Genomic DNA, 27,800 nt, shown 5'->3' on the forward strand with positions numbered 1-27,800 from the left:
GGGATGAGGGGTCTGGTCCCACAGCTGCACTGCTTCACTATTCTATTTTAAAAATATTTGCCCATCTGAGAGGTGAGAAATGGGATCTCAGTGTAATTTCTTTCTTTTTTTTTTTTTTTTCAGTGTAATTTCAATGAGCATTTCTGAAATTATGAGTGAGGTCGAGCGTTGTTTAATATGTTAAAGGCCATTTTTGTGTCTTTTCCATGAATTGTCTATTCATGCTTTTCATCCACTTTTCAATTGGATCTTTGACCTTTCCCCCCAACCTTTAAAACTTTACTATATATTAGGGAGATGGACCCTTTGTGGTATGTATTACAAATATTTTCTCTCAGTTTCCCTGTTGCATTTTGACTTTTTTATGGTGTTTTTGTTCACCCTGCTGAAGTGTTTTAAATTTTTTTTTTTGGTATAGTCAGATTTATGAATCTTTTCATTTGTTGCCTCTGGATTTTAAGTCATGTTTAGAAAGTCTTTTCCTACCTTGAGCTTGAAGAAGTATTCACTCTGTTTACTTCTAGTTCCCATTCAGTTGCATTGTTTCCATGTAGATCCCTCATCCATTTGGAGTTCATTAATTGTTGTGACTGGCATGAGGTCCATACCTGATGCTGGTTACCCAGTTGTCCCAGCACCCCTGATTAAGTGTCCATTCTTACCCAGCACTTCAAGCTGCCACCGGTGTCTCCCACTCTCCCTGATCTGTAGTCTCCCTGCTCCCCAGAAGTGGTCACTCTGTAGAAAGACATGTGCATGTGTGTTCATTTCAACATGCTAAGTGTGTGCTGTGTACCGCAGAACTTGGCAAATCGCTTCTAGGCGTCTCGCCGTTCATGGGATACAGCTGGAACCTTCCCTGGGCTCAGTGCTCCCTCGGAAGTCTGTTTAGCTAGCCCACCCACCGCTGCCAGGTGCTGAGCTGTTGGTAGCCCTTCATACGCTGGACCCTGCAGAAGAAGTACCTATAGATACGTCTGTGTCCAGTATGTAAAGGCTCAAATGTAAAGACTCAAAAGTGGCCGGCTGGAAGGGGATGAGCAGTTTTTTAAAAAAGAGATGCTGCCAGATTGTTCTGCCTGGCCACTGGGAGCGTGGATTGGCGAGGGTCCCCTGCCATCCAGTGTGTCACCAGATCTGCCTTCTGTGCCTGTGTGAGCTTCTTAAATTACTAGGCCCATGACAGCTGCCATTTACTGAGAGTTTACAGTGTGCCAGGGTCTCCTTGAAGTGCTTCTGTCTATTACTTTATTTAACCCCCTGGCAACCCAACGAGCAGAGCACTAATATGGTGACCTCCACTTTACAGATGAGGAAACTGAGGCCCAGAGGTTAGGAACTTGCCCCAGGTCACACAGCTGGGGCTGGGATCAGGCCTCCAGGGCCTGTGTTTGTCACCACAGCCCCACTCTCCACTGCAGTCTCCATGGAGAAAGCTCGAGAGAGCAGAGAAGGACATACTGTGAAAAGTGTGATCATCAAAACTATTTCTAAGGCTCTGCCATGTCAGGTGTGGGCTTCCGGGCAGCCCCGACTGGCGTCATCGCTCTCTGGGGTTTTGGCCTCTTTTTCTCCCTTGTGCCATCGCTGTGACGTTGAGCATCATCTTATGTGCTTCTTGGCCACTTGTGTATCTTCTTTGGGGAAATGTCCATTCAAATCCTTTACCCATTTTATAAATTAGGTTATGTGTCTTTTTGTTGTTGAACTGTAAGAGTTCTTTATATATTCTAGATCCAAGACCCTTACAAGATAAAAGGTTTGCAAGTACTTCACCCATTCTGTACGTTGTCTTCACTTTCTTGATTATGCCCTTTGAAGCAAAGTCCAATCTGCCTACGTTTTCTTTCATCTCTTGTGCTTTTGGTGGTGTGTCTAGAAAGCGTCGCCTAATCCAAGGCTACAAAGATGAATGCATGTGTTTTCTTCTAAGAGTTTTATAGTTTCAGCGCTTGCATTTAGATCTATGGTCCATTTGAGTTCATTTTGTCCATGGTATGAGGTAGGGTGTAACTTCATTCTTTTGCATCTGCATATCCTGTTGTCCCAGTATAATTGTTGAGAAGACTGTTCTTTCCCCTTGAATGGTCTCGGCAGCCTCATTGAAAATCGACCGACTTTCAATGTGCGGGTTTCTTTCTGGACTGTCAATGTTACGTCCATCCTTAAGCCAGTACCACACCGTCTGGATTATTGTAGCTTTGCCACCCTGAGTTATGTCTAGGTTTAGGGGTGGACACTGAGGAAAAATGATGTGTTTTTACATTTCCACGTAATGAGACGAGAACCTTCCTACTTGGGATCCAGACCGCTTGCGGTGCGTACCACTTCTCTAACTGAGCCCTCATGACTTCCGCAGTTGGGTTTTGGTGTCTGTGGGGATATGGGGATTTTGGTGCGATTTTGTAAATAAGAGGCTTTTTTCCTCACTATGCAAAGTTGATGAAAAATGTCACTTTTTCAGTTCTTTCAAGCAGGAAGGATCTGAAACTTGGTATTCAGTAGGTTGGGTCTTTATTTGGTCCTGAAACTGGATTGTAGTGTGGTGTCAGCTTGCTTTTTCTTATCAGTTTGGATCTTTTTACACAGACTCTCCTTTTCTAGCTGAAACTTGCTGTGCAGTGAGCTTCAGAGGGCAGAGATAGAGGGTTTTTTTGTTATTTTGAAATAATTTTAGACTTTCTGAAATGTTGTAGAGACAGTACTTAGAGTACCTGCGTGCCTTTCACCCGCCTTCCTGAGTGCTAATGTAACTACAGAAGAATGGCCCAAACTAAGCAAGGAACATGGAGGAATAATGTTTACCAAACCATGGATTTTATTAGGATTCCACTGGTTGTCCCACGCATGTCCCTTTTCCGCCCCAGGGCCCCACTGGGGACTCCATGGTCATTTAGTTGTCACGTCTCCTCAGGTTTCTCTGGGCTGGGACCATTTCTCAATCTTCCCTCGTCTGTCACGACCTTGTACTTTTGGAGAGCGCTGGTCAGGGATTTTGTAGAACGTCCCTCGACTTCGTCCAGTGTTTCCTCATGATTAGATGGAGGTTATGCGTTTTGGGGAAGGCTGCCCGGCAATGTTGGGTCCTCCGTGCAGCAAGCCTACCGACGTCTCATGGCCTTGAGCCCTTGGGTAAGGTGGTGCCGTCCACGAGTCTCCAGGTGAAGTTTATTCCTTTTCCCTTCGGTACTTGCAGACAATGCAACCACCCTGTTTCTCCTCAAATTTCTGCCCATCGATTTCAGATCAACAATGATTATAAGCAAGTGATTACTCTGGCTTTTTCGTGGTGACATGTGTCACCCTCAGTCCTTTTCCCTGTATGAATTAGAATTCCTTTGTGGCAGAGCGCTGCCCTTTCTCCCATTCATATTACCTTTTTACTTTTATTACCAGTAAGGACCTATGCATATTTATTTTATCTGGGGTTACAATCCAGCACCGTCACTGTGTATCGTGTTGCCCGATGTCGTTGCTTTGGCCGTCAGGCACCCCTTTGGTTTGGCTCCTGTGTTCTGCAGCGACGACTTCTTCCTCTTGGCCCCACGAGATGTTCAGGCTCATCTTCTGTGCTCCCTGCCTCAGCCCTGGAACTGACCACGTCTCCAAAGAGCCTGGATCCTTATGTCAGGGCATGATACTGAAAAACGTGATCTGGCCACTGGGTGTGCTCACTGCTGGGTGTGTCATGGTTTTTCAGGCCTATCAGTCAACACAGCTTAGAGATGTGACCCCCACCTGTGTATCTGTGCCTGTCGGTATTTATCTGTGTCCATCTATCTGTGTAGATATTTTTCAAAACCCACGAGTTCATACTGATGGGATTCTAGAGTGTTCAAGTCAGTGGGTCCTTCTGAGGCTTTGGATGGCCTCCCTACCCTGTGAGGGGCAGGCTTCAGTGGGTGGCAGGAGATACCTGGTCCCTTTTGGGGGCCGCTTGGGGCTTGTGGCCTGGGAGCAGTAGGCAGAGTCAGGAGCTGAGCCCTCCTGGGTCACCGAGCGTACAGGTGAGGGCTCTCTGCCTCTCTGGCCTCTCTCCACCTCTCGGACCCTGGGCCCAGATCCCGGGAAAAAGTGGGCAATGTGGTCTGCTGTGGGCCCAGCCATCCAGACCCTCCCCAAGGGTCAGCTATGGGTGGCTGAGAGCTGATAGGACCAGGGGGCCCAGGTACCCCTCCCTGGGATGAGGTGGCCACCCTGTGGTGTCCCAGAAATGTCACCAGTCAGTAGCAGTTCGTGGTGCCTCAGTGTTTAGGTACAGTTGGCCTGTTCCCTGGTTCCTGCTGCTTTTCCGTTCTGGCCCCACCTGCCTGCCCTTTGCAGAGGGGTGGAGGAATAAGCCACGGTGCCTGCTGCTTCCATCAGCATCCGTGGACTTGGGGCGGGCAGGTTGGAATAACAACATCATCTAATAGATAATGCCTTTTTAAGGAGAAATGGTCAGACTGCGCCTTTTAGGGGCGTCTATGTCTGGTACCTTGGGTTGCCACTGCAGGCTCTTACCTGGCTGCAACCGGACTCCCTCTCGAGTTCTATTCTTAGCGCCCCAGATTTCCTAGGACCCACAGTGAGGAGGTTGGAATAACAACATCATCTAATAGATAATGCCTTTTTAAGGAGAAATGGTCAGACTGCGCCTTTTAGGGGCGTCTATGTCTGGTACCTTGGGTTGCCACTGCAGGCTCTTACCTGGCTGCAACCGGACTCCCTCTCGAGTTCTATTCTTAGTGCCCCAGATTTCCTAGGACCCACAGTGAGGTCAGCGGCTGGGCAGCGGGAAGCATCAGACCCAGCCTGCTTGGGGCTTTTCATTTTGTTTTCCTTTTTTAAAATTACTTTGACTTTATTTTTAAAACAGTTTAGATTTACAGAGAAATTGAACAGGTAGAGTTCTCATATACTCCCCACCTCTAGTTTCCTTGTTAGGAATGTCTTACGTTAGCTGGTATATTTGTGAATTAATAAACCAATGACACAGTCCTACTAACTAAAGTCCATACGATATTCAGATTTCCTCTGTTTCTCTGAATGTCCTTTCCCTATCCCAGGACCTGATCTAGGAGCCCACATGACATTTAATTGTCACGTTGTCTTAGGCTCTCCTGAGCTGTGACAATTTCTCAGACTTTCCTTGTTTTTAGTGACTTTGACAGTTTGCAGGAGGACTGGTCAGGGATTTTCTAGAAGGTCCTTAAATTGGGTTTTGTCTGGTCTGTTTCTCAGGTTAGATGGGGGTGATGGGTTTTGGGAGGAAGACACTGAGGATGAAGACATCCAGGATCGTGCTGCCACATGACCTACCACTGTTGACGTTGACCTTGAACCCCTGGCTGAGTGTGTGGCCAGGTTTCTTCACTGTAGAGTCCATTTCCCCTTTCAGAAGGGGGTCACTGTGCAGCCCGCACATGAGGGGCCTCTGATCCCTCAGTTCCGGCTGCCTTATGGCCAGTGGGCCTGTGGCCAGGTCTGAGACCAGACCTCTGTGTCCCAGAGCCTGCAGGGTGGCTGCTAGCCAGCCAGGGGATCCTTCAGCCTCGGAAGAAGCCATAGAGATGGGCTAGCCTGGAACTTCGCCCTTTGTAGACATGGGTCACGGTGGACAGGCCTCACCCCGGCTTGTGGCCTGAGAACTGGGCCTTGACCTCGGCCCCAGAGCTTCCAGCCTCCGGGCTTAGGGGTTGGTGCTTTTGGCCCTCCAAGCATGAGGGCAGAAGGACCCATGGTCTTGGTGGCCCAGCAGCCACGGGCCGCAGCAGGTTGGGGTCTGTCCAGTTGAGAACCACAGGCCCTGGTGGTTGCTCTGCCTTTCAGACCATGTGCTGGTGGGGGCGGCCCATGTCCAAGGGGGAGACATGTGCTAAGAGACAGTTACAAGTGAGGAGGGAGACGTGATCCCATCGAGATAAGGCTGAGAGATAGGGACTGGCAGTTCACAGCAGACAGGCCTGTGTGGTCAGCAGAAGTGAAACGGTGCCTCACCTCCTCTCTGATCAGGAAAACGCACATTAAAGCTACAACGTTAGTCTCCTTTTGCTGCCCTAACAGGTGACTACAGACTTAGTGACTTAAGCAACACACCTGTATTACCTGACAGTTGTGGAGGCCGGGAGTCTGGCATGGTCTCGTGGAGGCTAAGATCGGGGCTGGTTCCTTCTGGAGGCTCCAGGGCAGAGGCCATTGTTTGTCATTTCCAGCTTCTAGAGCATCCTGCATCCTTGCCTTTTGGCCCCTTCCTTCATCTTCACAGCACATCATTCTGACCTCTGCTTCTGTCATCATGTCGCCTCCAACTCTGGACTCTGACCCTCCCACCTCCCCCTTATAAGGACCCTTGTGATGACGGAGCCCACCTGCTAATCCAGGATAATCTTTCCATCTCAAAATCCTTCACTTAATCCCATCTGCAAAGTCCCTTTTGCCCTAGAAGGGAGCGTAGCCACAGGTGCTGGGGTTCGGACGCGGTCACCCTTGGCGGCCATTCTGCCAGCCACGCCATAATCAGATCCTCCGACTTCAGCTCAGGCTGATGTCAGGTGCTGGCAGGGCTATGGGGCAGGGTAGCCTTCAGCTGCGCAGGTGGGAGAGGCCGAGGAGGCCTGGGAAGAGCCACAATGGTCCCCAAGTCTGGAGTCCTGAGGAAGCTGCATGCAGCCTGAGGTCATGGTCATGAATTCCACAGCTTGGTGTGGCCTTTCACCCGGGTGTTGTGATCTGTTCAAAGACAGTGAAATCAATTTAATGGGTCATGCCTGGTACTTTTAAAAACCAGATTAAAATAAGATTAAAAATGTCCGTGTACATTGCCTGTTGTGAGGGTGTTTATGAAATCTGTTCTATTTAAAACTTGGTGAATTAGAGAAGATGTGTGGGATTGAGTTCAGCAAAGCTGGGGCCTGAGGGGCGAGCTGCCCTGCCCAGGGCATCGGGCCCACTGGGGACTCTCAGATCACGGACAACACAAGCAAAGGCCCAAAAGCAGGGAGCACCTGGTAGACCCTGTGCCATCGGGGTTTACGTGTCACAGGAACTGTGGGAAGATGTGGGCAGGAGAGCTGGTGAGTCAGGGTGGCTGTAGCCCAGATTGTCAGAGGTCTTGGGGCCATACCCAGCTGTTGTCCTGCATCCATTGAGCAAATTCTGGAATGTCCCTGCCCAGCTGTAAATCCACGGTTGGGCCCCTGCCCTTGTGGGGGTCTACACAGCCCCTGCCAGGCTCTCCTTGTGTACTCTGCCTGCTTGGGGTGCAGAAGTCACTGTGTGGCATTCATTGTCCATGCAACTTTCCTTTTTCAGGGGGCACACTCCCCAGCTGTGGGGGTCACAGGAGGCAGAACTTGTAAACCTCACAGAATTTATCTGGACCTTAAGGTTTCCAGACGCTTCTTTGGTTCAGTTTGTTCGCTGAGCTCTCGCTTCCTCAGGGACTGATTTTTCAGCGCTGTGCTTAAAATGGGCAGTGCTTGGAAGACTGAATGGGGAAAGTGCTTCTAGTTATGGATTTTTGTGTCCCGTGAAGTGGCAAGGATTTGGAAGTGTTTGAATAAAGGCAAGTGTCCTTGGGCTACATGCTGTTGTATGTAGGAGTATAATGTGGAATTGAGATTTAAGCATGTGATCAATTTAGTTAATCGTGCTTTGCTTATGCAATTTAGGAACCATCACCGTTGCCAGAACCTGACAGAAACCTGAGCCACTTATTGGAGCATCTATCATCACAGCCTCAGCCATCCAGGACATACCAGGAACTTCCAAGTAAGTGTAAGACCAAGGCACGGAAGGATGCAGCTTCTTGCCAGGGCAGCTGTCAGGCCTGCATGCTGTGGGGAGAAGGCAGCCCCATTTGGTTCTGAGTTCCTGGGGTGTCCAGGTCTGCTCACCCTTAGACAGAGGAGCCTGGAGCTCTCTGGGGGCGACTTTGCTGGATGTCTCTTCTCTAGCCCACACACTCCATGTTTGCACACTCACCCGTCAGCGTTTGAACGCCTGCCCCTCACTTCTAGAAGCCCTGAGAGCTGTGCATTTCGGGTGATGCTGTGTCGCTCAGGACAGGCTGCCCAGTCTGGGACCTGTGGATCAGGCAGGACACCACTGCTGAGGGCCATGGTCACCCCAGCCCGTGGCCTGCAGGAGATGGTGACCAGTCACAGCTGGGCATGGGGTGGGGGGTGTTTTTAAAAATAGAAGATTCTTTTAAAATGCATTTAAGAGAATTCATTGCCCAGCTACTTCTGGGTTTCAACTCCAGGCTGTTTACCTCCTCCTGTACTTTTCTAATAAACCAGGGACAGAGGACAGAGGGGTTAAAGTGATAGGTAGCCTCTGATGGTGGCCCAGGGTGGTCACTGGTAAGAAGAGAGGGAACCAGCGAGTCACCTCTCAGCTCCCGCACATGGGGCGAGGGTGATGGGGTACAGAACACACAGCCCCATGTGCTCCCTGCCGTCCCAAGGTGGCTGCCCTAGTGGCCCGAGAATGGCTGGCTCATGTTCAGGGTTGACCTCGGACGAAGGCTTCATGACTAATTAGGGCCAGGTGTCGACTAGAATGTCGCCTTTTCACGTGAATCAAAAACCCCAAACTGCTTTTCAGAAATACTCTCCCTTAATCCCGTATCGCGTCTCTTGGCTGCTGTAGTGTGACCATCAACCTGGTGACTTCAAACGACCCATATTTATTCTCGGACAGTTCTGGGGGTCAGAAGTCTGGAGTGAGTGTTTCGGGCTAAGGTCAAGGTGTTGAGAGGGCCACTCCTTCTGGGGACGTTAGGGAGACTTGATCTCCTTGATATTTTTCAGCTCCAAGGGGCTGCCTGCTTTCCTTGGCTTAGGGCTCCTTCCGCAAATCCCTCCAGCCGCTGCCTCTGCCACTCTGTTGTCTCGTCTCCTTTTCTGACTCTGACCCTCTTGCCTCCCTGTCATAAGGACCCTATCATGACATTGGGCGCCCAAGTAATCCAGGGTCATCCCCATCATGAGGTCTTTGACTTTATCCCATTTGCAAAGTCCCTTTTGCCGTGGAAGGGAGCATAGCCACAACCCTAGGATTGGGACATGGACGTCTTGGTGGGGGTGGGGGGGAGGCATTATTCTGCCGATCACAGTCTCGTCCAAACTGCCAAACGGTTTCTGTAACCGCTGCTGCACCGTCTTACGTCCCCACCTGCAGAATCTCAGGGCTCCGATTTCTCCACCTCCTCGCCAACACTTGCTATTGTCTGTCTGTCTTATTCTAGCCAGGGGTGTGGGGCGGTGTGTGGTCTCTCACTGTGGTTTTGATTTGCATTTCCTTGCTGGCTCACGTAACCCCTTTTCACGGGCTTATTTACCTTTTGTGTACAAGGTTGGACAATTAAGTTCGCGAATTTGCCACTGTGCGCTTACGTTGGCAGCACTGTACAAACAACTCAGGAAGGTTTCATAACCTTGGTATATCAGTGTCTCACAGCTGTGTTCGTGTGGACATGTGGCGGTGTCTTGCTGAGTGGTGCTCATCATTGTTGTTTTTGTGTGCCATTGCGAGAATGCCTGAGCTTGAATTAGAGCAACGAGCAAGCATTAAATGTCTTGTTAACTTGGCAAGAGTGAAAGTGAAATCAGGGACATGTTAGTCCAAGTTTATGGGGATAATGCCATGAAGAAAACAGCAGTGTACAAATGGATTAAACGTTTTTCTGAGGGGAGAGAACGCGTCACTGGTGAAGAGAGGTCAGGGTGGCCAGTAACGAGCAGATCTGACGAAAACATTGCAAAAATTTGTTGAACTGTGCGTCAAAATCGTCGGCTGACTGTGAGAAGCACAGCAGACCAAGGAAACATCGATAGAGAAACAATTAGAAAAATCTTAACTGAAAATCTTGGCATGAGAATGGTGTGTGCAAAAATGGTCCCGAAGGAGCTGCACGGTGAACAAAAGCAGAGTCGAAGTTTGCCAAGACCTTTCGGGCCATGTTATCACTGGTGACGAAACACGGGTGTACCAATATGATCCCGAAACAAAGCGTCAAAGTGCACAATGGAAGTCAGCCAATTCTCCACGACCAAAAAAGTTCCGTTCAGTCCAAATCAAGAGTCAAAACTATGTTGCTAACTTTTTTTGATATCAGAGGGATTATTCATTATGAATTTGTACCAACAGGACAGACAGTTAACCACATTTACTATTTGGAAGTGCTGAAAAGGCTGCATGAAAAAGTTAGATGAAAACGACCTGAATTTTTTCGCCAACAGTTCATGGCTCTTGCATCACAACAATGCACCAGCTCACACGGCACTGTCTGTGAGGGAGTTTTTAGCCAGTAAACAAATAACTGTATTGGAACACCCTCCCTACTCACCTTATCTTGCCCCCAATGACTTCTTTCTTTACCTGAAGATAAAGGAAATATTGACAGGAAGACATTTTGATGACATTCAGGACATCAAGCGTAATATTACTACAGTTCTGATGGCCATTCCAGAAAAAGAGTTCCAAAATTGCTTTGAAGGGTGGACTAGGCGCTGGTGTCGGTGCATAGCTTCCCAAGGGGAGTCTTTCGAAGGTGACTGTAGTGATATGCAGCAATGAGGTATGCAGCACTTTTTCTAGGTTGAGGTCGTGAACTTAATTGCCAGACCTCATATTTCCTTTGGAGAAATGTCTATTCAGGTCCTTTTCCCACCTTTTAACTGGGCTGTCTGTCTTTGTATTATTGAGTTGTTGGAGCCCCACTTTTTCAGCATGGTACTGCCTTGTAAAGAGCACGTTGTTCTTTCTGGACTGTTCTGTGAGTTCCCTTATGGGGGGCTCTCACTAGGTCCTGTCCCTCCCCCCATGTGTCCAGTAAACCAGAAGTTTGGTGCAGGGCTGGCGTTCAGTCCAATTCCTTTTTTATTTCTTAAATATGTATATGTGTGATTTTTATTTGCCGTCCTTCAGAAATGTGTCAGGGTTTAGTTATGGAGTATTGGGATTATAAACCAATTTAATTTTCTTCCTTCTATTTACCTACTACAAGGCTTCATTTCAAAAGGCACGAATAAGAGAGAAAAAGAAAATCGTATGTGACCCACCGTGGAGCAGACAGTAGATGCCAGGTTGGAGTTGGGCTTTCGTTGCCAGCATGCTTATGCAGAATGCTCTACCTGCTGGCTCACCATCTACTTTCCCCGCCTCCTAGATGGAAAACTCATCTGTGTCGTGATTTTTGACACATGAAAGAGCTCGTGTGGGCAGGCCCCCCGGCTGCCCCAGCTCTGCCTGGCACAGGCTGGTCTCAGGGAAGAGATGCGCGTACCCCATCACTTCCCACCGATGGAGCTGGGTGTTTGGATGGACTGACGGGAGGCAGCCTCTGTGAGACGCCGTGACCCCATCCCCTGTAGGCCACTCGTGAGCCAGCCTGGGAGGACAGGCCGCCAGCTGGCCAGGGCCGGCCGAGTCAAGCATGAGAGCTGTTGGGTGTGGATGGGTCCTGGCACCTGTCACTCACCAGGGTGGGAGAGGGGTGGGCAATACGTGGGAGACTCAAGCTGTCTCGGCAGAGCCTGGCTGGTCGTCTGGCCCTGCCACCTACCTGCCGTGTGGCCTGGGAATGTGTCTTCCCCTGTGGGGCCCCATATCCTCCTCCGTGAACAATGACAGATGGACTTACTGTGTGGAGTGGATGACCTGCTCACGTGAAATGCATAGAACGGGGCTCGGGGCCTGTGCAGTGCTTGTGTGTCCACCGCCTCTGGACCCGGGCGTGGGCCGTGGCAGCCTGAGGAACCTGTCTGTGGATTCGTGCCTGGCCGTTGAGGCTTAGGACCTGGGGCTGAGCCTGGGGCGGTCATGTTCAGGCAGCTGGCCTCAGAGGACGGGTGTGATGGTCTGGGTGGTATGCGTGGGCGGCAGACCCTGAGCGTCCCCAGTAGATGGGGAAAATCTCGGGAGGGGGGGACGAGGTGGGCATAGGCAGGGGTGGGTGGCAAGGGTGCTGGGAGCACGAGGAGCGCTCTTACCTGTTCACGCTTGTGTCTCCTCCGACGTCCCAGCCAGGGAGCCACTCCCTCCTCTCCCTGCCCTCCTGTGGCCCCCTCCACGCCATTAGCCAGCTCAGGTCCACACCGATATTCACAGTCATACAGGGGTCAGGGTCTGTCTCCTTAACACAGATGGACACACTGTCGTGTCAGCCCCTGTGCAGTGGAGCTGGGAGCCCCGTATGGCTGTGTCTGGGCTGGAGGGAGAGCACAGGTGGGCTGGGGAGAGGGGAGAGATCTCAGGTGGGGATCCAGGTCCCAGATTCTGGCTAGGACGGTGTGGTGGTCCGTGCTGAGGGTGGCTCAGGGCTCCAGCGGGGGCAGCCTCCCGGTAGGGGAGGCTCGGGCCCTGTGGTGCCTGCTGCTCCCGAGGGGCTGTGACAACCCCTTTTCTCTTATAAACCGTGTTTTCTTGGTGGATCCCTGTGAGCCCGCCCACAGTGTCACAGGCACTGGTGGCCTGCCATGCGCATTTCAGCTTTGTGGTTGCCCCTTGAGGAGAAGCCTCAAGACTCCCTGTGGACACAGGGAAGAGGGTCCTGGTAGGTCCCTGCCTGGATGTAGCAGTGGCCTGTGTGTGTGTCAGGATCCTCCGTGGCCCTCCAGCTGTGAGTGTGACCCTTTGTGTGTGTGTGTGGGGGCTTTAGCTGCTGTCCCCTTTGCCCCAACCCCCTGTGCCCCAGGCATGGGCCCAGATGGCTGCAGGCCTGGGGCCTCTAGATCCTTCTGACAGAGGTGACCACCTCAGTGACGATTCTTGGGCTCATGCTGCCCTCTAGTGCCCGCCACAGGGCCTGCGTTTTGGGAGCCAGTGGCTGCCTGTTGGTGACATGGAACCCCACCCTTTCTTCTGGGGCCAGTGAGCTTCCTAGGTTCCTCATTCCCTAGCTGACTTTGGGGTGCGATGAGGGGGACTTGGTTACATTGTCTTCCAAGCTCTTGGGTCTGTATGTACTCGGGTTCTCTGACCTTTTCTAAATCCTGGAGGAAGTCTGGGTTTGGGGAACCCTTCCCAGAGACTGTCACCAAGCCTCTTCCTGCTTGGGCTGGGCCACTGACCCCCACTGGGTCCCCTTAACTCTGGGGACAGGAGGGGGCCTCTTCAACCTATAGCCTCCTTCCCAAGAAGAGCCTTAATCCTCTTTGGGTGCCAGCAGTGAATTTTGGGATGTACAGACCCAGCCCCACTCTCCCCTTCTGTGCTGAAGCATCCAGGCGTGGTTGTAACCAGGACGCCTTGGAGCATCTCTGATTGAAGGGAAGGAGCCATTCTGGCCAGGCTTTCTGCTTTCCTGGTTCCAGACTCCCGCCCTCATTGGGCCTGGGTTTGCTGACAGCAGCCAGGCCAGTCCTGGAGTGACCCACGTGCTGCTTAGAGTGGGCACCGCCCAGAGTCGGGGTCCCCTGCTCGCAGGTTCAAACCTTGAAAGATGACAGACTGACACACAACCTCACTCACCTATAACTCGCCATGCGCTGCTGTCTGTCTGGATGGACGTCCAGCTCTGAAGGACACGTATTGGTTTGAGTCCCCGATAAGAAAAGCTTTTATTTCTGAGGCCCCCACTTTAAAATCAGTGCTCTGGCTTCCAGGATTGCGTTGGCTTTTAGAACTAGGACACCTCTGTTTTTAATTAGTTGAAGCCATTTTGGTCTTTTGTGCCAGAGCAGAGTGAGGAAGTCGGCTCCCAGTTCCTTCTCTGTACCGCGTGGCTCCCGGGAGCTGTGGGTATTTCAGCACGGTCTGAGGGAGAAGGGCACCACCCGTGGTGCCACTGCCACGCTCATGCTCTTTTTGTTCCCTCGCAGGTGTGGCGACGTCTCAGCTGCAGCCATGGGGTCTGAGGATCACGGAGCCCAGAACCCAAGTTGTAAAATCATGACGTTTCGCCCAACCATGGAAGAGTTTAAGGACTTCAACAAATACGTGGCCTACATCGAGTCCCAGGGAGCCCACCGGGCAGGCCTGGCCAAGGTGGGTGACGTGCTGGGCCCCACGCAGCGTGTCTGTGTGTGTCCGTGTCCAAAAGGAGCACACCGTTACACGCTCACGCAACGCCTCTGCCCTCGTGTGTCTGTGGACACGACGGGGTTCTTTCCCTGTGCCAGGCGCTATCCTGGGCACTGGAATTCACCAGTGACTCGCACGGCCCATGTCTCCATGGGAGCTGGCAGGCGGGGGCGGGGACACAGCTGTGCTAGGACATGCCCAGTGGTCAGTGACCACCCAGGACCTCACAGTGCCAAGTCTCACCCCGCCTGGGGGAGAAAGGGGTCGAGAGTCTGGGGAGGCTTCTGGGGCATTTGATGCCAGGAAGGCCTTAGTTTTTGAATTTATATTCCCAGTGACATAGATATTTCTTTGAGACAGTAACGCCTGTGGGAGGCAAATCCAAACAGTGTGACTGGGCGGAGAGTGACAAGTGAGTCTCCTCCGCTCCCTCCATCCCTGTCTCCCAGCTCCTGTCCCCAGAAGCAACACGGATGCCATCATCTTCTGTCTCCTTCCTTGGTGTGTCATGCACATACATGTACATACATATGGATGCGTGCATGAAGGCAGACAAACACACAAGCTCGCCATGTTGCTCTTTAATATAAATGGCTGTGTTTCTTCATGTTCACGTGAACCTGTGTGTGTGACATTACTCGCCCCAAAATTGGGAAGATTTGTAATCTGTTTGTTTGGGGTTCTTCTAGTTGCTTCCTAATGACTATCACTTATCTAAGATTCCTAGTTGTCTATTCTTTAAATCTGGAGGTTGCTAAATCTTTTGTACAAAGAGCCAGATAGTATTTTCAGCTTTGCCGGCTGGACATTCTGTGTCACCACTGCTTAGCTCTGCCGCCTTAGACCCTTAAACCAACGGATGCAGCTGTGCGCCAATAAAACTTTATTTATGGACCCTGAAACGTGCATTTCACAGAACTTTCACTTGTCGCGAAATACTCTTAAAATTTTTCTTCAGCCATTAAAAATGAAAACAAAACAAAACAACCTTAGCTTGAAGGCTGTACAAAGTCAGGCGGCAGGTGGGATTTAGGCCGTGGGCTGCAGCTTGCTGCCCAGCCTCCGCCACCCCCCACCCCACCCGTTTTGGGTTGGTTTTGTTACTAGTATCAGTTCCTGTCCTCGTTACATTCTTGCCTTCAGTCTCAGCCTTGGGAGATAAGGAAAGCAGTATGCTTGTGGCATCGTTTTTCCTCCCCTTTTCCTCTTGATTTTTGTTCGCTGTACACATGATAATATAGGCAAAGCAGAACATTTTTATCTGGTTTGGGAATCATGGCCACCACTGTCGTTTTAGCTTCAGTTCTCCCCTTAAATAGCTTTAGTGCTCACTGCCCGTGTCTCACTTGGCTGAAGTTTGTCATCTCATATGAGAAGGGCTCTGGAAACCCTGTGCTTGGGGTTCTAGGAGGTTCAGAAGCATCTGAGGCTTTTCTGCTCCGCTGACCCGTTGATTGGCTGGTGTCATTGTCAGGTGATTCTTCCCTATCTCTGCGTCCACCGCAGGTCAGCAGTGGTGGGGAGATTCCGTGGTCCTCAGAATCCTGGTGCCCGTGGGAGTGGGGCACACTTCTTCCCGCTTTGTCTCCTGTCATTGACCTAGTTCCACTTTACCCGGGACTCAGCCGGCCCATCAGCTTTTGGATTCATGTCATCCTCTATGTCGGAAACTTGTAGTAAATGAATATCTCGGGCTGTTCTATCGGAAGCACATTTAAATTCCACCCCGTCGCTTCTCTGCCGTCCTTAAAATCTCGTCATTTCTGTCACTCCCATGTCTGTGTGATCCATGCCTTTACCTTCACTCTCCCTCTTCCTTCTTCATTTCCTTCGCTGTCTCGACATTTCTTCTTTGAACTCTACTGTCCCTGTTTTAGGTTTTTAATTCAGGTGGACTAATTTTTTGCTAATTTATTTGGATCGAGGGGAAACCATTTGGACTGGAGGCAACTGTTTTTTTGTGAGGCAAATATTTTCATGGCAGATTTTCCCTTTGCCTTTAGTTTTGCATGTTCCTTTTCTCTTTTAAGTGGTGGTTTATTTGCTGCTTTCATTCTGACTGATAGTGGCCTTTGGATGCGCAGATTCTTTCTGAAACCAGCTGAGGGGGAGGCAGTCTGAGGGGTAGGCACAGGGTACTGTGTGCTCGAGGGGCGGGGGAACAGTGCAGTTGCTGACAGATCCTGGTAATTAGAGTCACGCCGACACACACGGGCACACAAACCCTTTCTCCCATCTCTCAAGGACCGTATGTGGTGCCTCTGGTCTCTCAGTGGCCTCCCTGCCACTCTGTGGGGACAGATGGCCCAGGGAAGCAGGTGCTGTGGCCCTGGGCACCTCCCACGTCTTTCACACAGGGGCACTTGGCCCTTAGGCCTGCCAGTCTCTTTTGGAGAAAGGACACGGTGTCCTGCTGGCCTGAGCCAGCTTTGCAGACACAGGTGTGTCCCTGACCCTGGCCTCCTCAGCCTTGACTGCCCTTCTGTGTGTGTGTGTGTGTGTGTGTGTGTGTGTGTGTGTGTGTGCGTGCATGTGCCATGGTAGGGGCTTCCTCTTTCATAAACGCTGTCTTTGGTCCCCTCTGAAAAGCTGCAGGGCCCAGTGGAGCTGGGAGGGCTGTGCGCTCAGCAGGCACAGGCGGAGCTAGGACTGCCGCTGGCAGCAGCTCTGGGTGTGCCCACTCGGGGGCCATCAGGTGGCCCGTCGTCATCCTTGGCTGCTCTGTGCATGCTCTGGGGGCTGTGCCCATTGGGTCCTGGCCCCCTGCAGACCAGGGCTGGGAACCTGATCAGGCTGCTTGGGTAAAGCGGGGGCATGAGGAGCCAGGGAGGGGCATGGTGTGGGGTGTGGGGTGATGGGGCAGTGTGGGGTCCTGTGGGAGGGGTCAGGGTGCTTTGGTGCTTGAGTGCATCCCTGAGGACAGTCCTGCAGCCTGCTCTCAGCTGCCAGGCCTGCCCCTGCAAAAGGGCTTTGGAACCAAGCGGTTTGGGGGGCCAAAGGCGCGCCCCTCACTCCTGCCCTCTTGCAGGGTCCCCCACACCTTCTGCCCCAGCTGCCCAGCCTCCCTGGCTTTGCCACATGACTCACACCCAGGCCACCTGCCTCGTGTCTCCTTATTCACCTGGGGTATGTGGCCTTTCTGTTCCTTTTGACCTTGGCTGAACTTGTGTTCCAGCTTTGAGCAAGGGTCAGTCCCAGGCTGTACTGGGCCCTCGAGGCACCAAGTGGAGATGGTCAGTGTGCTCCAAGGTCTTTAGGTGATGACCTTCAGATGTCCTTTGTGTGGAGAGCCTCCATTCAGATCTGATTTCCCAGAGCTGTGAGGGTGGTAGGCTACAATATGTGGCTAAGGGATTTTTCCAGAAGCTTTGGGTTCCAGACCACCTGGAAGTAGCCCTTCTTTCATGAAACCTTTCAGAACCTGAGTAGCATGTGTCCAGGAAAGTGTGGTTCACACGTGCAGACCAGGTATCGTGACGGTCCCTCCCTGGTTTTCAGATGTGTTCACACAGCAGTGTGTTAGAGACAGCATCAATCAACAAAGTAACCTCAGGCTCTCATTGGAGGGGCGTGTGAATTGGGAATGACATGTTTTGTTCATTTGCCCTGGACTGGGATTAAGGATGGACTTCCTCTAACAGAACTGAAGTGGGTTCCCCTTGGCGAACCCCTCTGGCCGGGTCTGGAGCCCATCCAGGGTGATGGCCCTTTCCTTCAGGAACAAAGTCAGGTTTTCTGTAAAGATCGGGCATTGCGCACGCAATTAAAAAGCCGCTTCATCACGGAAGAACATGTTGGGTCCTGGAGGCACAGCCCCTTTCAGTTTTGTTTTTCCATTTCTAGCCTTGAATGTTTTAGTTTATCACCCTACTCTTCAGATTTCTCTCTTGAAATCTGACCCCAGCACCCTGTTGTCACGTGGCCTTGTATCAGACACAGGCACCCCAGACACCTATTGCGTCGTGGCCGCAGCTGACATAGGAGAGAAGAGATGTCCCCAGAATGAACCTCCACTGAACAGTCATGTCCTCCAGGAGGTGGCTTGTCCCAATGTAACTCCAAATTATGGTCCTAGCCTTGGCAGTGGTAATATCCAAGCAAGGTCACTTTCTGTGGGTGGCCATCCTGGGCACTGTGGGGGGTTGAGCAGCCTCCCCACCCACTCGATGCCAGGAGCACTCCCAGTTGTGACAACCACGGATGTCCCCAGATATTGCCTCGTGTCTCCTGTGGGGGCAGGATCACCCTGGGTGAGACCCACTGACTTCCTCTTACTGCTCCTGTTATTTAGTTGTATTTTGTAAATGTACGGCTTTGTGCTGACAAGGTAGGCAGCACCTGTCTGTTGTTAACAGGCACCTGGAGAAGTGTTTTTGTGGCCAAGCAAAACATTTTCTTCCACCAATGTGATAAACGCCCTAATGGAATCCTTGGGGATGGTAACTGGATTTCAGCCCTTCTGGAAGCTGTCGGCAAACTCGGGCATCAGCGCGGTGTTCTTCCCTCATTGGCCCCAAGCAGAGTGAGGGTTCAGCCTCCCCAGAGTTCATGGCTGATGCACTGAAAACAGGTCGGGTTAGTTCCTTTCCCTAAAGCTGTTGGGTGGCCTGTAAGGCGCCCTGGAAGGAGACTTGAGGCTCACGCTCTCTCCCCCAGGACTGGGAGAGACCGGCCCCAGTTGGCCCCGGAGGCCTGCGCAGAAGTGGGCCCAGTGCCCAAGAGGCCTGCGGCCCAGCCCTGTGGGACGGGGATGGGCTGGGAGTGGGTTCCTGAGTCCATGTAAGCCCAGCCATTCCTGTCGGCCCTTAGTGTCCCCTTGTGGAGAAGGGCAGGGAAGGGAGGGGAGGGGCAGGAGAGCTGTCACCTCTTGGGAGGGTCAAGTCCTGGGGGCCGCCTGCTGGATCTGCTGCAGTGAAATAGCTGTCCTTGTCTCAGAGGTGACCTTCTCAGGCTCCTCCCACTCGGAATCGTCACTTCCCCTCTGCTCCTGCCCAGGCATCGCACTCAGCCCTTCTTACTTTATATTCCTATTCCTTACAACTGGTTAGCTTCCCCCAGTTTCCTTATTTCTTACCGCTACTTATGACCTGCCCTCTGCCATCCAAATGTAAAGCCCTCCGTGTCTCCCCAGCATGAGAGCTGTGATCACCCCCCAGGATGTGTCCGTGAAGTGGATTCCTAGAGTGTTGGGCCTGCAGTGCTCATTTTCAAAGCTAGAGGGCGCGGTGGCCCCGTGCTCTGGTGGCAAAGCGAGTACATTTGGTTTTAAAAGAATTTTAAATGCAGCATGGGAGGCGGGCACAGCTCTGCCCTGGCAGGTGGTGCCCACGTTGCTGGCGCCGATCTGCTGGGGGTTTGCTAAAGGTACAGGTGGTTCCTGGTGCCCCCGTGGGGCGAGCTCGGTGTGCTCCCCAGGGAGTGGCACTGGTCTCCAGAGGGGGAGCATGTCCTCTGCCTGCTCGCCAGGCCTCTCTGGAGGCATCACTGACTCTTCTCTCGCCGCGCAGATCATTCCCCCGAAGGAGTGGAAGCCACGGCAGACGTACGATGACATCGACGACGTGGTGATCCCTGCTCCCATCCAGCAGGTGGTGACAGGCCAGTCGGGCCTGTTCACGCAGTACAACATCCAGAAGAAGGCCATGACGGTCGGGGAGTACCGCCGCCTGGCCAACAGCGAGAAGTATGTGGGTGTAGGGTGGGCCCCCCAAAACCACCTAAGGTGGAGCCATACCTTGAAGTCCTCAGCACCCCTGAAGTGGGACCTCTGGTGGCCCTATCTGTGAAGCCCAGTCCACCAGGGGCCCTGGGGGTGCAGAGATGGTGGGGTCCACTCAGCCCCAAACAAAGTGCACATGGCTTATTCTGGGTTAACTGGGTGGGTCTTGACCCCTTCGTGCTCAGAGGCTCCCAGTTCAAAGAGGGCAAAATCCAGACCCTCACCAGCCCAGGGCCACGCTGTCCATATCTCGCTACCCTCAAGGGTAGCTGAAAGCTGCCCCTGGGGGCTCGCTGTGTCCCCCACACCCTCCCATGATGTCTCAGGTCCAATGGTGCCTCTAAAGAGAGGGGCTCTTTGGTACCTCTCCCCACATGGCTCTTCCTGGTTCAACACAGCTCACACACGGGCACACTCGTGCACACTCCCTTGTGCTCACAGGTGCACTCGAGGTGCATTCACTGGCGCTCGTGCCCACACGGTGCAGTCATGGGCACACACCACCGCTGTTCTCTCTTCCCTGTTCTCAGTTATTCCCGGCCTTCCTCCCTCTCTGAAGTCGTTTGTGCATTCCCAGCAGTCCGTGTGCTCTCAAACATGTGTCCCGTGAGGGCAGGGCGTTGTGTGCCCACTCTTGCGCTATCCCCAGTGCCCAGGGCAGTGCCTGGCCTGTTGTCAGTGCTCTGGTGTTTGCCGAGCGGTGGGATGATGAGAACCGTCAGAGCCCGCACCTCTCCACCTGCTCCAGCTACCTCTGCTGTGCGTTGTGACTTGGGTGCCCCGGACCCAGCGAGCTGAGGAGATGGCATAAGTGGGCATCGTTCCAGGCAGGGCTGCCCAACCGTCCAGTACACACTCACCCCCTGGAAGAAATGCTCTCAGCAGCATTTGGACCACATCCATGTTCTTGGGGGCTGCGCCCTGCAGTGGGACAGCGGCTGGTCTGAGCAGAGCCCCTTCCTTGGCGTATCCAGCAGGCGCCTGCGGCCCAGCTAAGCTGGGAGCATCTGACACAGGCTCTGAGCCCCAAGGCCCACTTCCTGTGTGCTGTTTGCTCACAGGTACTGCACTCCGCGGCACCAGGACTTCGACGACCTGGAACGCAAGTACTGGAAGAACCTCACCTTCGTTTCTCCCATCTACGGGGCTGACATCAGCGGCTCCTTATACGATGACGTGAGTACACAGGGCCAACAAGTTCTGGGGAAAACAGGGACTCAGCTTCCTGGGAAATGGCAGAGGAAGGAGTGTGAATGGGACTGTGTCTTGAAAACGGAAATTGAAATGATACAGAAGCTTAGCTGGGCTTTCTGTTCGGGCTCCAGTTAAAACTATGTGCGAGTCTTAGAATGAGTGAAAAAGCGACCTGACTTACAAAATCTTTCCTCCTGAGTGGTGGAGCTGCGCTGGCCTTGATCTGCCACCCTCAGGAACCTGGAGCCTTGAATTCTCAGCCGGCCAGGCTGGCACTGGGTTCACCCACGTCTGGTCCCTGTGCTGGTCCAGGGGCCTGAGGACACCTGGGCAGTGGAGGGCCGTGGCCTGGCCTTGGCCTGTCTGAGGGTATGGACCAGACTCTGGTGGTGGTGACATGGGCCTGGGACATGCTGATGTGAAGCAGAGGGAGGTTTGAGTGGAACCCGTGTTTGTTAGGGGACAGTTTATTAATGTTTACGGGACCTCAGATAGCCCTGGATGGATCTCCTGGGATGAATTTCAGAGTCACTGAGCCTAGCTCTCTTCTGGGGATGTTCTATATAGGGTACCCTGGGCTAAAATCCAGCTCTCTCCGCTTCCCAGGGTGGCCCCTTGTGTCCCCATCTGTGCCTGCCACCCCAACTCATCACTCTGAAGGGCATCTCTTGCTGGGACACAATCGTCTGTCCACTCAGCCTGTGCTCCCTGTGAGAGCAGCCAGTGGGCCTACCTGAGTCCTGGTCTTGGATGGGGCTGGAGTGGATGAGAATAGCGCCCCCCTCGTGGGAAGGCAGGGTGGGGACCCTTCTGGATGCCCAGAGAAGAGCCCATGAGAACAGGTTGGGGCTTGTGTTTCCCAAAAGGTGTCAGAAAAACGGGACAACTGCATGGGTCCCCACATGAATCACGGACCGACATTTCAATTTGCCCAGAGTAGCCGCACCATTTTGCATTCCCAGCAACAGTGGGTGACAGTGCCTGTGGCTCCACATCCTCACCAGCATTTAGTGGTGTCAGAATTCTGGGTTGGGGCTGTTCTGATGGGTGTGAAGCGGTACCTCATTGTGGTTTTGATACGCCTCTCCCTGACGACGTATGACGTGGAGCACGTTTTCATGTGCTTACTTGCCATCAGTGTATCTTCCTTGGTGAGGTGTCTGCGCGGGTCTTTGGCCCATTTTTTAAGTGGGTTATTGGTTTTCTTATTGTTGAGTCTGAAGAGTTCTTTATATGTTTTGGATAACAGTCTTTTATCTGATGTGTCGTTAGCAAATATTTTCTCCTAGCCTGTGGCTTGTCTTCTTATTCTCTTGAGGACCCTGCATTATTGTTTTCCAATGAAAATTCAAAAATTGGAGCCTCATCCCGTGAAAACCTCTGGGGCTGCTCTCGGTTGCTGCCTGCAATCGGTTGTAGTGACGGTCCCACGAGGGACGGCGGCCATGCTGGCTCAGCGGGGCCGACGCCGAGCTCAGTGAGCGGTGCCTGCCGTGGGCTCTGGAAGGATTCAGGGCTTCGGTGCCCTGCATTTGCTGTGCCTAACCTAATGCGACGTTCTCCTTTTACTGTCAGGGAAACTGAGGCCCCGAGCAGAGCCTCGACTTGCCCTGGTCACAGAGTTATCGCCCAGCTTAGACAAGACCCAGGTCCTCCACCTGTGGACGGTTGGGCAGGACAGTGAGGTGACTCAGGCAGGGCTTTAGGGAAACCATGGTTTTTTGACGTTCCCTGACCTTGGGCAGCTTCTATTCAAGGCCACCGTGGGCTTTTCATCCTCGTACTGAGGGGTCTGATCGCTGCTCCCACCCCACGTTCTGGGCTCCTGCCAGGGCTCACCTTGCAAAGATCAGCTGCTGGTTCCTCCCTGTGACGGGCCTGTGCGTGGACAGGAGTGGGTGGTACAGTGTGGATTGGGACGGGAAAGAACGCTGGCAATCACTCAGCATCTCAACAGGCTCGGAGGGCTCTCCAGGGACTGGAAGTTGATGAAAGCGTATTTTATGAGCTCTTATGACAAAACGCGGTTTGTTTGCTTGTGGCATTAGGAGTAGATGAGTCTAGCAGGTGGGGATTGTGGCCTTGTTTGCCTGGTTCTGAGAACTGTCTCTGTCTCCTCTGTGAGAAAGTGCTGTCTGGCACCTTTGCTGGACCAGCCTCACTCAGCACTTACCTTCCTCCTTCTGTGTCATTGACTGTGGGGCACGTTAGTTATTCATGACCAAACCGCAGTCTTCACCGCCTGACTTAACGCCCAGCTCAGCATGGAATCCAGAGGAAGCTCTGCCCGACGGCCTGGCATGGGTGGTGGGTGTCTGCAGGGTGTGAGCAGCGGGCTTTCAGATACTGGGGTGTGCGAGGCTCTGTAGTGGGCAGGCTTGGGGCTGACAGCTGGCTTTGGGGTCTCAGGGGGTCTCACTGCAGTCCAGGGCTCAGAGGGAAAGACAACTCACTAGTGTTTGCAGGTGGCGGGCCCACTGACCGCATGCTCGCTGCCCACAGGATGTGGCCCAGTGGAACATCGGGAACCTACGGACCATCCTGGACATGGTAGAACGGGAATGTGGCACCATCATCGAGGGCGTGAACACCCCCTACCTGTACTTCGGCATGTGGAAGACCACCTTCGCCTGGCACACAGAGGACATGGACCTGTACAGCATCAACTATCTGCACTTTGGGGAGCCCAAGTCCTGGTGAGTGTCCGGCCAGCAGCCTGACCTGCTTCGGAGGGAGGAGGGGCAGGGCCGAGGGCACAGGGTGAGACTGGGGGATCGGCTCCTCTGGGGCAGGCGGGGGTGGCGTGCATTCTGCGTGGCTCCCTGTGGCCACCCTGTCAGGTGGGGTGGGCCAAGGTTGGGCCTGTGGCAGCTCAAGAGCTGCTGGCCCTGCCCCCACTGGCTTTGGGCAGCCACAGTTTACCCACCAGGTCTGGGGATGAGGGATGCGTGCCCTCTGGAAATGAGCTTCCCGATGCCCGGGGAGCCTCACACTGAGCGGTGGCTGGTGCGGGCTCCCTTCGCGCCTCCCCGGACTGCATCAGGCGCTTGGCTGTTGTACTGGGGCCTCTTCCAGGAACGCGGGCCTGGGGACGGGGTGGCCTTGAGCACTGAGCCTCCCTTTGCCTCTAAGTTGGGGGGTGGGATTAGCAGTAGGCCCCTGCTGCCTGGGGTCCCTTGCTGGTTTGCAGGTGCTGGCCTGAAGCCCACTCTCGAGCACTGGGCCCTGCAAGCTGGGTTGCACGGCCAGTACATGTTATGGAATCTCAGCTGAGCACTCACCTCACATCCAGCCTCTGCTGGCAGGCCAGGCAGCAGCTGCCTTCTGTTTGTTCACTGTCTGTTTCCAGCTGAGACTTCTGAGCCGGGGGCTTTGCATCTCGCTGCCTCTCCCCAGCTGTCTTAGAAGGTTCTGTTGTCATAAGAATCATCACAGCTCAGAGGGCTGGGAAGGGAAGCAGGAGGCCCGGGAGCAGACTGTGGCCCTCAGGACCTCAGCCACGTGAACTCGGGGCAGTGGGGGACGGGGATACAGCACAGCTGGGGACCCTAGCAGATGCTGGCCAAGGCTCCCTTGTGTTGGTGTTCCAGCTGAGAGCTGACCCTCGAGCTGTTGAGCCTGTGCCTACAGGCACGGACGGAGGGCCACTTCAGCCCCTTTAAGTCGCTGGGACTTCCCAGAGCCCTTTGCTGAGGGGGGGCGGGAGCAGGGGCTCTGAGCGGAGGGCCCAGAAGCCAGGAGGAGCCGTGGGTGGGAAGGCAGCCCTCCCTGTCCTGTTCTGTGCTCTGTGACCATGGTCTCCTTACCTCTGATTGGACAGAACGGTTCCTGCTCAGACAGGCATTGGGGACAGATACGGTGGGGACATTCGTGTGAGTGTCCCAGGGCAGCTGTAACACGTGACCACAGCCTCCTGGCTTAACATGCACACGTTTATTCTCTCACATTCCAGAGGTCAGAAGTCTGACTCAGGTTTCATGGGGCTACAGTTCATGTGCGAGCAGGGCCGGTCCTTCCGGAGGTCCCAGGAGAACCGTTCTCAGCCTTTTCCAACTTCTAGAGGCACTGTGTCTTGGCTCATGGCCCCTCCTCCATCATCACAGCCAGCAGCGCAGCCTCTTCCATCTCCCTGACTCTGAGCCTCCTGCCTCCCTCTTATGAGGACCCTGTGATGACACGGTGCCTCACCCCCCCCACCCAGGGAATTCAGGGTCATCCCCATCTCTGGATGACTTAATCCCACCTGCAAAGTCCCTTTGCCTTGTGAGGTGACAGGTCCCAGGATGAGGACCGGGATGTCTTCAGGGCCGTTTTCCTGCTGGCCCTGGGCCCTCTGGCCTCTGAGCTGTGCTACAGTTCTGTGAGCTTCTTGTTTTCAGTCCACTCCTCTCCTTTGGTGGCATTTTGTGGCTTTGTATCAGCCCTTGATCGTTGAAACCTCCAGGCTGGGAGGTATTTGCCTTTGGGGATGAATTTGAAAAGATTGACAGGTTGGTGATGTCCGTTTCCTGAAGGCCTAAATTTCATGCTTGCAAGTGGTCGTGAGCCCCGGGCAGTGCTGTTTCCTGGTCAGTGGTGCTGTCCCAGTGCTGCCCAGGAGGTCCCAGTGACAGTGCAGCCACCCCACCCCCTCCCCTCTCTCCATGGCAAGGCCGGGCTGTGACTCCATGGAGGCCCCAGTCCAGGCCTGGCGGTGAGGGGGCCGTGTTCTGCCCCAGGTCCACACCTGCAGGCAGGAGGGTGGGGCCTGGGGGTGCAGCTTGTGGGGTGAGTGGATCTGCCCTTCCCAGCAATCTGCGTGCTCCCCGTGGGCTGTAAGGGCTGTGTGCCCACGAGCAGCCTTCTGGCTCCGCGTCCAGATCCACAGGCTGGGTCATGAGTGTTTATGTGTGAGTGTGAGAGTACATGTGAGTGTGTATATGTGTGTGAGTGTGTAAGGGAGTGTTTCTCTGTGTGTGTGAGTACATGTATGTGAATGTATGTTTTGTGTATATGTGTGTGTGTGTACTGCTTGCTGGGCCCTGCTCGCTGCCCTGGACTATGCTTCGTGGTGTGAGCTGGTGACAGGCCAGATTTTCCCGTGTCTGTCCTCGGCCACCATGCCCTAGTTCACCCAGGTGCAGTTCCCCTGAGGGCCACTAGATGGCGGCCCTGCCCTTCCCCACAGGCTGTCAGCTGCCTGCACTGTGGTGGAAATTTCCCAGATTCTTTCATGCTTTTTAGACTCCACAACCCACCCGTGATCATCCCAGGGCCTGTAGGGAGCCACAGCAGGAGAGCAGGGACTCCGCCGGGGTCTGGGCGGCAGCGGTAATGCTGCCTCTGTTCTGCCCAGCTGGTTTCAGTTGGGGTCTGCCAGACAGAGGGACCTCAGGAGAGAAAAACCCACCTTTTCCTTTAAGCAATAAAAAACAGAAAGAAGCCAGTGCTGAGTCCTGGCATATGTTGGCAGAGGGCAGGTTGAGCTCTCAGACATGGCCCTGGGGGCGAAGTGTGTTCTGGGGGCACGTGGTCCAGCACTGAGCAGTGAGGGTGCCCAGGGAAGGCACTGGCTTCAGGGAGGTTGGCGTAGGAAGTGGCATTGGGGAGCCCAGCAAGGAAGCCTTCCGGTCAAGAGAGGGTGGGGGCCACAGAGAAGCGGCTGGGGTAAGGGTAGTGGAAAGGCTTCGAGGGAGGTGAGGCATGAGAACATGCTGGCAGCTCCCTGAGAGCCGGTCATGGGAGGGGCCCCTGGGAACGTGAGGGGACAACCGTCCTCTCTCTGGGTGATGGGGCAGGACCACCATCACCAACAGTAGTGCTTTCCAGGCTGCAGCCCCTGAGGACAGCCCCCTGCTGTCCCACGCTGCACCCCTGCTTTGCTTGGGGCACCTCTGGTGTCCACCCACCCCCTACCTCCACCCTTTCCCACGATCTGATTCCCGAGAGCACAGGGGAAGCAGTGAGCAGGGCCAGTGCTGGACACAGCAGTGTTCTCTGAGGGAAAGAATGTCCTGCAAGGTGTCTTGACATTGGTCTTGGTTGCTGGTGCTGAAGGGGGTGGGACTGCACATGGGGGGCCCTCACTGACTAAGTGTGGCCAGTGTGGCTTCTCACAGTGCGGCTATGTAGGATCCCGCGGCAGGGCCCGGCCGCCCTCCCTGCCACGCTCCCTGCTCCCTGCCTGGCCAGCTCAGCCTGTTGGTCATGCCGGGCACCCTTCCCACTCTCTCCTCAGGACCCGGGTGGGGTGTTGGCATCAGTGTTTCCCCACAAAGTCGTGGGCCTGGGAGGGCAGGTTTCCTCTGTGCCCCCAGCCACCCACAGGGGCCTGGCATAGAGAGCGGTTTGATGAGTATCAGGAGACCTGGGTGCTCAGACCACAGTGACCCCTCAGCCTCTCAGAGCCCCGGTGCACTGAGGTTCCATCGTGGAGCCAGTCCTTCTGACTGTGCCCTGTCACGGGGCCCACACGGACACCAGCCTGTGGGGCGCAGGAGGTGCCCTCTCATCCCTGGGCTGGGGGTTCAGGGAGCCACTTGGCAACTCCCTGGGAAGCTGGTGCCTGCTCTGCCCCTCCCCTGGGCCTTTGTGGGGGGTGGGGGGAATGTTCTCCGGCAGATTGTATTCACACGTCTGTCTCCCTAATTATACTGCTTCTCTTGCGTCTGCAGTGGCTTAATTGCAACCATTTTGGAGTATTTCGGTAGCACTTTTTTTAAAGTGTCGATATCCTCAGGTTTACAGCGTTTTATGAAGCCTTTCTGGGTCTGTTGCTACTTTGGTAGTGTGATTTGTGTGTCAAAGTGACGTGAACAGCCTGGTGTCGATAAAAGCATGGAATTTGCTTCGAAAGGCCAGCATTATATGGTGCTCTCAGGCAGCGAAGCTAAGAATA

At 53.7% G+C, this 27,800-nt stretch overlaps 1 protein-coding gene across 3 annotated transcripts in view; it reads left to right on the plus strand.

Annotated features, from left to right (window-relative positions):
• The window catches only part of KDM4B (lysine demethylase 4B), a 137,046-nt gene that overhangs the window by 25,947 nt on the left and 83,299 nt on the right, over positions 1-27,800 (plus strand). For all 3 annotated transcript variants that reach the window (XM_074337631.1, XM_074337632.1, XM_074337633.1), the window contains exons 2-6: positions 7,653-7,752; positions 13,809-13,974; positions 19,518-19,693; positions 20,791-20,905; positions 23,426-23,619. In XM_074337631.1, coding sequence (XP_074193732.1) covers positions 13,834-13,974; positions 19,518-19,693; positions 20,791-20,905; positions 23,426-23,619 — 626 coding nt within the window. In that variant the 5' untranslated portion in view covers positions 7,653-7,752; positions 13,809-13,833. The remainder of the gene's footprint in view (positions 1-7,652; positions 7,753-13,808; positions 13,975-19,517; positions 19,694-20,790; positions 20,906-23,425; positions 23,620-27,800) is intronic.

Source organism: Rhinolophus sinicus, linkage group LG07, assembly GCF_036562045.2.
Source record: "Rhinolophus sinicus isolate RSC01 linkage group LG07, ASM3656204v1, whole genome shotgun sequence".
NCBI classification, from domain to species: Eukaryota; Metazoa; Chordata; class Mammalia; order Chiroptera; family Rhinolophidae; genus Rhinolophus; species Rhinolophus sinicus.